Below are 11,316 nucleotides of genomic sequence, written 5' to 3'. Positions count from 1 at the left end.
CAGCCTTGAAAGAGTTAATACATTTAAAAAAAAAATAAAATAAAAAAAATCACTGACAAACTCATTGGAAATACCCAGGTAAAAAAAAAGAAGCATTTGCAACTTCATTTTCTCAGAACAAAATTTAAATGATTCCTCATGAATATGGAATGTGCAGCTCTATTACAAAGATCAAGTATGCAATCAGCTGTGATAGACAATCATAGAAGAGTCTTGACAAAACACCAGTGGAAGTTCAGAGCTGGTTTAACAAGTTTGATTTTTCCTTAAGGTTTTAATGCATGCACTGGAAAAAAATGATAGATTAAAACACAGGGATCAGAAGTCATCAATATCACAGAGAAACAACTGAACCCTCCCCAAAGTCATTCCCATATCTTCAAGCCCCTTACTCACATGTGCTAGTGTAAATGTTTTGTGGCTGCATACTAAGAGTGTGGTGCTATATGGTGACTTCTGATTTACCAAAAGCTTGGTAACGTGTCAAGATAATGACTAAGAAAACTATAAATACGTATGAAAAAATAGATAATAAAAGATAGATGGAAGAATATACAACTGAAGGAGAGAAGAGAAATATAGGATCAATTGCCCATCCTGAGTTTTATTGATTGAGAATAGTCACACCAGGCTAACACCACATGTAATTTCAACAACCCCAGGAAAACTGTCTGCCACTGGAATTCCATAGGCACAGCTCTTTTAGCAGTGCTGCCTGAGCAGAAATTGAGAGTTGGCTCTCAGAGAAATTTTTCTGTTGATGTAAATTAAAAATTCTGGCAAAATGTAGTTAAGCTGCTTTAAATAAACAAACAAAAACTTTCTGTGTTTTCAGTTTTCTTTCACATTTTAAAAAAAATGTGATTTTTTTTTTCCCCTTTCCATCCCTCCCCATCCCTTTTATACTCGTAGGCAGCATTTTGGGCCAGTTCTATTCTGACATGCCTAGGCAGAATTAAACCAATACCATGTGTCCAAGACCATTATTGTTACTTGATTTGTTTCAATTCAAGCAAATCTGCCTCCCACTCCATTTAGGCCAAAATTCAGATTGATCTGACAATACCAAGAATTGCCACCTAATGGCACCTAAACGTGTGAAAAAACATGCATCTTCCCCTCCTTAGGCAATTACAATTAAAAATCCCAATACAGGTACAGCGCCACTGACAAGCTGGCTTGGATTTTTTCCCAGTTTAGCTAATTCTGCACAGAAGGTGGCAGAAGAACTCCTTTGGCTGGCATATGTTTCATAGATCCCAAGAGAGCTGAGCTAATACAGCTGTCCTGGAAGAAACACTGCAGCATCAGTGTCAGCTAAACCAAAACCGACAACATAACCAAAGTGACCAAACTGAAAACCAAAACAAGCTCTGAATTCTATTATTTTAGTTGAACACATTTTAATCAACATGGGATCTATTTGCATTCAGATCCATCAGCAAAACCAGCATCATACCATATTTTTTCTCATCTTTCCATCACCACATGGCTCAGAAGAGCATGTATAATATAAGTCTTTGTTTCTTTATTATAATTCAGAGTTTTCAGCAGAGACTTTCTGTACATTCCTAAAGGCAGTCATAAGTAAAACTACTCTTACTGTGAAACACAGACCATGCCTTGATCTTTGTTTTCCCAATGCCAAGATAAGAAGAATTGTCTCTCTCAAAACATTTGAGCAACCAACATCCTAAGTACCTGCAAATAAAGCCTTCACCATAACTCACTGAAGAGACTTTGGCTTTTATTTCCAGACTGTACATATGCAGGCACAGCTTAAACCGGAGAGTACCATAAAAGTATAGTTTTCTGCCCTTTGGCTTCCATTTCTCACTCCCGGGTACAAAACAGCCACCAGTGGAGCACACCAGTTTCTTTTCAGCTCTTTCACCTCAGATTGCGGGGATTACCAAGAAGCTGCCTGTGACACATTGTGCCCTGGCTCTAAGAATGAAAAAAGAAAATCAGCTGTAAAGTTTCTCATCATAGGCCTGCCCCCATTATGTGATGCTTCTCATTTTTAAATGTTGTTTTTAATCCTAAATCAGATGAGTCAGTGTCAGAAAAAGTGTTAAACTGTTATTAGCTAAACCGGAATTACAATTCAGTCACAGACAAATCCAAACTGCATTTCAACAGGAAGGGTACTGATTCGATACTGAAGAAACCAAATGATCACACACATATATGCTTAGTTAAGTGATTTCAAAAACTACTTAAAGTAGTGCAAAAAAAAAAAAAAAAAAAAGCCTGAGCATACTGGGGATTTTTAACTGAGTGACTCATAGACAACATACAAAAACTGACCTGAAATACAGCTTTTTTGCTTTTTCAACTGGCAAATTATTGAAATGCCAGAGATGTTCTTAGAGCAATGTAAGATATAACTGGCAAAATTAAGGAATAAACAGGAAAACAGCAACGCACAGGCATGTTCTCTCAGATTTACTTGTGCTAGTGGGATAGGCTAATGTCTTTATCACTAAATGTTGCCAACTTACTAACCGAGAGGGACTTAATAATATGAACAACCTTTTCATTCAGTTCATATAAAATAAGAATGGTAGCACCTACTTAAACTGCCTGAGTTACAGTTTCCAATTCTAATTAAGATAAAAAATGCTCATGTTGCATTTTGTGTGAATTTCTTTCATCAGCAGTGCCCCATTTAGCACACACTGCCTCTTCTTCCTCCTCGGCACTTTCAGTTGTATTTGCAAAGCTTGCATAGCTGAGCTGTGAACCAGATCAAGAAACTGATCCCTGTTAAAATAACATGACAGAAGGAAAATTAACTTTTAACCTGGATCATTTCTCATATGTAGTTTAACCTAACATGTAGTACTTGAACAAAGTGAAACAAACCCAAGAGGAAAGAACAAAAAAGACCAAATTTAAACTATGCATTGACTTGATGACTAGGACAGTCACTTGGGAGGTAGAGTCCAGTGTCCGTTCCAAAAAGGAACAGTGAGAATTTGTGTGAATTCTTCTATGTCAAACAAATATTTTTAAAAGGTGTTTAAAGAGCAAGAATGGTGTCACTTTGGAGAGTATTTCACCATGCCAGATCTGCACCAGTTAGCACATATCCCTGCAGTCTCCCTACTCCTACCATATACTGAGCAAGTCAACCCAACACAAACTTTACAGATCAGCATCAATCGGTGCACCTACCTTTTCTAACTGAAAAGACTGAGATCACTTGCTGTTACCCAGCACTCAGAAGGTTAAGAAGAAATTAAATGTTTCATGTACTAAATGACAGGCACTACTGTAAAATAATAAACATTTCACTGATAAACCAATTGTACTAATGAATTAATTTGCCAAGCAACCTTACTCCACTTATTTCTTCTTTTTTGAATGTGTGATTTTGCTTTCTTAGCATTATTCTAACATTGTGTTTCCAGCACAAGTGAAAAAATAGACACCTGAAATAACCTTTTTTAATTCTCATTAAAAGTTACCTGGATTTAGATCAGTAGGTTATTAATAATTACTCTGTAATGTTGCCAAGCTTGACATAAGCACCTATGAGTGCTCTCACTAACCGTCCATTGGGGAGCAACAAGCTAACCTGAGCTTCACCTAAAGATTAAAACCTCTGTTTCAGTATGCCATCATGTGACTAAAGGATTAGTAACTACTGTTCCCGGGAGACAAACTAAAGCATACTTAAACCCTAAAGCAACTTAATTTCACACTTTATGACTATTTTGGAAATCCAATTTTATGTGATGGTAATGCAGTTTTAAGCAAAGTAGGATAGTGACTTAATACAGTTTAGTTTAGAAAAAATATAAAACCAAAGTATGTTATCACTGTATATCAGGGATCTTATCTTGCTGCAGCATATGGAGCATAGATCACATCTTTCATGATGTATACATTGCCAAGTGCTGCACTGTAAGCATTCAATAACAACTGAGAAGTTTCATTTTTCTCAATGGAAGCAGGTGCCAACTCAGAAAATATATTAAAGAAAAACGTTGTTTTCCTTGCTTTTCCCACGTAATTCTCCCTGAAAACAACTAACATCAACATGCCTTACTGTGAGAACACAGCACAAACTGCTCAGTAACAAGGACTTGTCAAATGACATCTTACACCCCCTTATACCTTCCTTTCCATATACCCATTTTTGTTTCATTAAAAACTTTGTTTAATCTAAATGCTATCGAAGTAATTCCAGACTAAACCCAGAACAAAATGGTATGTATATATGTATTGCTAAGCATCTGTTACACTTGCATTAGTTTCTCCATCAATGAGGCCTTAATGAGAGCTGAAATACACAGCAAGGTACACAGATCAAAGTTAAGGCTTCACAGTATCCTTCCACCAATACTTTCTTCCATTTTCCCTTCTCTAGCGCTGTTACTTGTTCACTCAGGAAGCAAGATGGATTAGACAACTGATACGGCCAAAAAATCCCAATAAACCCCTCAAAAATCCATTTCAGCTGCACCAGCATACCAACCTGTCCCAAAGGTGACAGTGCCAGTACAAAGGAAAAGGCTGGCAATGTAGCTGACAGGAAGCAGCATGGCAGGGCTGACTTCAGTCAGCACATATTGCCCTGGTGCTGCATTCCCAGTGCAATGGATAACAAGCCAGCTAAGAAAAACCTGAGTAAATCAGTCTTCCTCTGCACCATGATTTGCAAATTCAGCCTCACAAATAGGGTAGGCAAACAAAAGCCTTCCTCAAAAGTGTGGAAATTGCAGGATAAAAGCTTTTTACTGACAGCAAAGAATTATTACCTTTTTTTGAGCTGGCATTGAAAGGAAGAAAAGTTTTGCATTTCAAAATAAAGGACAAACAAATAAAATACCTTCAGCCTAACTACATCAAGTTTAGTGTACTTTCATAAAGAATGTTAGTTGTTCAAATTCTGTACCTAACATTCTTATATTTTAAATACATGTTCTATGAAAAATAAGCTCTTATAAAGTGGTAGTATCTATTGCTTGTAGAACAATACTTTTCTGTTCTGGAAACTTTCAGAAAGTGAGAAGAGGTAAACTCAGAAACATGTTTGTTTAAACAGCTTTTCAACATGAGTTATGATAAATGTGGTAAAAATGGCAGTTATTTTTGTTTTCCAGAAGCAGCAATGTATTTTTCAGTGAAAGCATTATTTTAGTCTTCCAGGAACAGCATTAGATATCAGTAAACTAAGACTTAGTTAAACCTATAAAGGTTTTCTCTGATGTATGTTTTTGTTATCTCAATGAAAGTGGGTCAGATATGCAAAATTCTAAATAATGTTTCCAATGAGATACCTATCAATTGTTTTCTGTAAGTTGGAGTCTTTTTACTTAAACAGAGCCAGCTCAAGGGTACTTCTGCTAGACTACTACAGCTAGGCTGGCTTAGAAAAGAAGGTGGCGTGAGGGAACTCAAAGGTGACTGAAGGCTGCTTAAGTTGCCATTACCCCCCAGAAATGTGTAACTTTGCCTCTAGAAGGAACAAGAACAAAACCAGAAAACTGACTTCCACCCAGACTCTCACTTCTCTCTTCTTTCCTCTTCCTCAAAAGCTCTGTATGCATGTACTTTAAATGGTGTTGAGGGAAGTCAATGGAGAATTCTGAGAGAAAAAGCAGCAACAGTAACTCCATTGTCTGCATCATTACAGTCCAATTTGACAGAACAGGCTTCAATTAATAATTTATATGGATTCCAGAACTGTGAAGTTTTCCAGTTATATTACCCTGAATGGTTGCTAATGGATTTATGATTTTTCAAATCCATTACCTTTAATACTATAGCAAGTTTAATTATCTTCAAAACACTTAACAAAATCATGGATAAATCTGTTAGAACTTATACTCAACTCTGAGGCATTTTAATCTTATGCCAGAATTCTGAAACATGATGCAGCTGCAATCAACCACTAAAGCCCTGTTTACATTCCAGAACCTTCAACTGATGCAATTAACCCAATCCAAATGCTTAATGTAATAAATAACAGAGGTTAGCCCTGGTTGTGTAAATCCTGATGAACTCCTACTACACTAGGATTTTATGCAAGTACACAAAGACACTGTTACTTGTTTCTTCCTTGTAGGACTTGGGAAGATAAAGAAGCACTTCCCAGCAATTTACAATACAAGACACATAAACTGTTCATAAGCTGGAGTCTGGCTGTAGGGGGGATTTGTTGCCCCAAGGCACTCCTGAAGACACCCTGTTGATTACAAGTAACAAGGACTCTGCACTGCAGATGAAAGCCTCGGGCTGCACTACTGTTCCCTGGAAGATTCTCAAATTACATTTCACATTGGAGTGAGAATCTCATCTCTATGTGATTACATACTTGGTATCACTGCAAAGAAAATTGATACACAATGTACTCTCATGAAACTGCTACAAAATAGATAAGGTATTCTGGAAATTCCATTTCACTAGTCATTTTGCGTGTTCATAATATCCAAACCTTTACCACTGAGAGAAGCCCCTAAAAGCCCAAAGTCTTCAACACAAACCTGCAGCAATGCAAAAGCTGTAAGAGTCAGAATTCTCACCATTAAGCAGTAGTGTCACAGTATATGATTTTATGACAAGCTACCATCTAAGGACTAGCTGTCACTGATGAGGGCAACTCTGCTGCTAGAAATGACATCTGTCTATCTCCCTAGTAATCTGGTTCAGGGAGACAAGCAGTAGAAAACTATTTCTATATCCAAGTCCTGAACTGGCTCAGAGGAACACTGGCTAAGAGCCAGCATAGATGTAAAGGCAATAAAAGGGATGTATGGAAGAAAAGAGTTAAAGAGTTCCTTCTGACCAGTCACTAAACAGACAACAGTTACAGTACCAGCTGAAATACATGAAACCTAAATGGTCCATCCACCACCACAGCTAACTACTGTCAGCAGGTAGGTATGATAAACCAGCAGAAAACTAACATGAGAATATAAATAATAATAATAAAATTATTCCAGGTTAATAGAATGAAAAGCCCAGTGGAGAGTTCACTGCTCTCCAAAGAGAACAAGCGCAAGCAAAGAGAGAATTGAACCATACAATTAAGTTTGTTATGCTGCTCTGGAACCACAACCTGGAAATACTCAGAAAATTCTCCAGAAAGCCTTGCAAGCCCCATCTTGAAATGTTTAATAAACAAGGTTAAAAAGTAGGCCATAGGGCTGGAATAGAAATGTAACAGGATGTTTAATGTATCATATGCAAAGGACAAAATATCATCTAATTTATGACCTTTCTCCTTTGCTAAACAGCAGTCCTCTGTTGATTTCATTTTATGTTTTGCACTCTTTGTAGTCTCTTTAAGCTGTCATTTCCCAGTTCCAGCTCTTAGATGCTTTATGCCTTTTCTTGTTCTGATGAAGAGGGAAGTATATTTTTAAATCTTGTCTTTAATAAAGCTGCACATGCACAGATAAGTAGATCTGAACTGCTACAGTAATGCTACTCCGCTTCTACACTTCATCATAAGTTGATCCCCACAACTTGCAGGCAACCACTTGTGTGTAGTAGTAGGGTTAATCAGTTCATGATTCAGGCAAAAATTAATACTGCAAAAGTGATCAATTTTCTGCCAGATCAGCTGCTTGATCTATCTTACTATACAACAGCATAAGCATCAGTGCCAGCCTGAGGAGAAGGGTAGAAAAATGAAGCTGAAGATGAGTACGTAGGCCTGCACAACTCTGACCACAGCTATTGACTCACTCTTACATATCACATCATAAAGCATAAGCAAGAAGCCTCGAGCTCAGTTTTAAGCTCTACAGCCTAACCCTATCTAAACACTTGAAAACAAAGCTCTACACTTCCTGCGCCCAACTGGCATATTCCTGCCCTTTCTCTTAAATCAGTTCTGGCAGGCTACCAAGTCATTTCAGAACACTAAGCTAGTAGAAAACTATTCATGTTTTATGGTTCAGTTAGTTTCCTGCTGGCTTAGGTATGGAAGGAAGTGGATAAAACTGCTGCACCGAGCAGCTGGACCAGCTTAGGCTTCTTTGAAACCACCACCTTACTTTAACCAATTCAAAGGCTATGTTAACATCCTTGTTACAGATTAAACAATGCATGTTTCAGCTTAGCTTAAACTCAGCTGGAATTGATTTACTGCAATTAAAATTAAACTGCTTATACCAAAACAAGAGTATTCATGAAGAGCTCTGCACCAGGCCTTTTTATATTTTTTTTTTTTTTTTTTACAGCAATTTACCTTCCTACAACTTTCTCTAGCCCTGGCCTCACATGAGCTGTACTAACTGCAGCAGAGCAAGTCAGGTTACAAACTTGTAGCGTATCAGCTTCTCTAGCCAGAGCGTGAAGTTATACAATACCACTGATTGATCTCCTGCACAGGCTTCTCAGACCATCAAAAAACCCAAACAAACCAAGAACAGCTGCATGCTTCCCTTAAGGGTCTGTCTATACAAGATTTACTTCCTCATCCACACCCTTTCTAAAACACATTAAGCAAGATTAATGTTATAAGTGGAACATGGTTACCAATATCCCACCAGTTTAGAAACTACTGCCTTAACACAGAGTGTAATAGTTTTAAGATTCTGGTTGGTGACTTCTCTGCTGCTGAAGTACTGCACTGAGCTGAGAAACCTGCCTCAATCTGAGTAACAGGAGTCCAGGAAGACTCATTTTGGCAAGCCTCTAACATGGCCAGCTCTTGGCAGATGACATTTTTGATCCTTTGACTTTCTATGCGAAACTACATATTCAACTATTATGAAGTTCTACCACTAATTCATAGATCAGGTTGGAAAAACAACACAGCAGAATGGCTTACAGTCAGAACAGCTACCCAAGCTACCTCATTAAAAAACAAAGGAATGCAGATGATGTGTGCCATGCTTTCAAGACAATTACATCTGCACATTCAGAGTCAACCAGACTTCTAATCCCTGTAGTAGAAATGCGAAAAGTAAGTAGTTATGTGCCAGAATTTAAAAAGGATGGCAGTAACCATTGCTGCCATTATACAGAAAGGGCTTTCAAGTAAACTGAACTGCAAAGTCAACTGCAAGTACAAAAGGAGATGGACAAGCAGCTGGCAATCAGTTACAATGAACTGAGGTAAACAATCACGGGCAAGTATTCTGATTGAAGGGCATTTCTGTGCCCCCACTCCAAACAACAGTGGGAATATTTACACTGATATGGATGGTTACATGTTTGGCTTGCTTTATATCAATTTGCCTGTAGTAACTCATTCACAGGGAAAACTCCAGAAATCAACAGAAATTATCAGCCACCTGCAATTCCCCCACCAATTTTAATTCATATCAGGAATGGATATGTAAATGTCCATGAAATACACACTGCTCAGGGGACTGGTTTTAGCAGGAACAGAGATGTTACTGTCCTTCTTTATTCTTAAGAAAATTAGGATTCATTACTGTAGGAAATATTACCTTAATATTATTACTATTACCACTACTATTTTCTCCTACACTGCAAAGGAAGTGGCAAGGAAGCCATGATAAGTGAGATGATAGAAGATGCTGATGCTTTTTCATAATTTAACCTGTTATTCATAAACCAGAACTAACAATGGAGTGTGCATGGGCAGGAGTTTTGAAATACAATGAAAACCAAGCAATACATACAATACTAGTTATAAAAAATAGAATGAGTCATGAGTTTTCACTCAAGAGCAGCTTCATGGTAGATTGGTTTCACTATCCTGGTTTACAAGTATTTGTATGTTGTGGAACACAGATGAAATATTCCTTCTTACTCACCTTTGGATCGAGTGGAGATATCCATCCCCTCCACCACCTCCTGCTCTGCCTTTATTTCCTCTTCAGCCAAGCTGCAGGATTCAAAAAGGTGAGTTAGAATAGTTACAGATCGCACTACTCCCATGTCTAACTTCAGGTACAGACACTGTCAAATACAGCTGTATCACAAATCTCTAAAGAAATGAAAGTTCTGCTGTTTGCAAGAGTATACACTGACCAAAACATGTAGAGAAACAATCCAGGTGCACATGTATTCTGCATGATACCAATTACAAAAGTAACATTTTCATAGTAGTGACAGTCTTGTAAGAGGTACTGAAGATTACGCCACTGTATGTATAAACTATACGTGACAAATACGAATTCTGTTCCTTGTAGCCCCTAATCTAAGGCCTCTATAAACTCTGTCAACAGATGCCTGCTAACATCTAAACCCTCATCAGCATCAGTGAACAGATTAGCTGAACTAACAGATTTAGTGTCACAAAACAACCTGCAAAACTAAAGGTGAAATGCAATTTTAAAAGCTATTAAACAATTTCAAGGAACCCAAACCACTCTATGATTCTGTGATTTTGAAACTAGACTATGTAACAGAAAACTGAGTATCTGTAATTTATTGGCAATACAATTCTACCAGTTATTAACTATAATAAAGAGTAAACACAACAGAGTTATTACTATTATTCAACCATTCAATCTTACATAAACAGTTGTAATTTACTCCAGGCAGGATTAAATGATTTCGCAGATGATGAACTGTATCTGACTTCCTGATCTACTTTCTTACAGTGATGCCATTCAAGAAAATAACTCAATGAATTTGCCTAGTTAAGTGAGTTTAGGGAAGGAAGGTGGAAGGGAGAGGAAAAAAGAACTAGATTGAATATTGAGTTACACACCAGTTTTCGAGATCTGACTATTGTAGATGAAAGATAAAAGAAAACATTTGATGTTGAAGCAAGCCCAAATTCAAAATGACAGACAAATGAGGCTATGGTGCCTGAAGCAGGTATGACCATTCTCCATTAACACCACCAGACACAACAGCCACATGGGATGTAGATCTTTTCCTCTGTAATAACAATTTACTGTCTAATCTGTTAATGTAAGTTGCTGCTAATACCAAGTTACATTGATATGGCAGACTGTGAATTACCACTGCTATGGAGTGGGTTGAGATTCTGTTCAGCCATCGCAGCCCTGGGGACAGCTATTTGTACCACAGAGGCCAAAAGGCCAGCCAGAGACCTTTGCTTTAGGCACTGTGGTTAAATCTGCCCGAGACAGCTAAACAGAGCTCAGAAACAACACTGAGGACTTGGTTATGCTTATATCAGAGAAACCCTTCAGCCTGACAAGCAGTTTATATTAGGAGTTCTGTTATTGGTATAAGTGAAAACAGCTTCCTGAATAAAGTAAAACCTACCAGCAGAAGGACTTTTTAATCTGGTATTTGCCAAAACTACTTTTAATCACCCATTAGCTTTTAGGGGGTTGGGTTGCAATTATTTTCACACTTCTAAACAGGACAGTTATGTCAGCAAAAATTTTAAATACAAATTAA

At 37.6% G+C, this 11,316-nt stretch overlaps 1 protein-coding gene across 1 annotated transcript in view; it reads right to left on the bottom strand.

Annotated features, from left to right (window-relative positions):
- Nucleotides 1-9,816, bottom strand: part of ZMYND8 (zinc finger, MYND-type containing 8) — a 35,278-nt gene extending 25,462 nt beyond the window's left edge. The window contains exon 1 of the mRNA XM_010023749.1: nucleotides 9,750-9,816. Within this exon, the coding sequence (XP_010022051.1) occupies nucleotides 9,750-9,774 (25 nt within the window). The 5' untranslated portion in view covers nucleotides 9,775-9,816. The remainder of the gene's footprint in view (nucleotides 1-9,749) is intronic.
- Between the last annotated feature and the right edge of the window lie 1,500 nt (nucleotides 9,817-11,316).

Source organism: Nestor notabilis, unplaced genomic scaffold (genome assembly GCF_000696875.1).
Source record: "Nestor notabilis isolate BGI_N333 unplaced genomic scaffold, ASM69687v1 scaffold17490, whole genome shotgun sequence".
Taxonomy (NCBI): domain Eukaryota; kingdom Metazoa; phylum Chordata; class Aves; order Psittaciformes; family Psittacidae; genus Nestor; species Nestor notabilis.
Note: the sequence above shows the minus strand (reverse complement) of the source record. Positions and strands in the feature narration are given on the sequence as shown.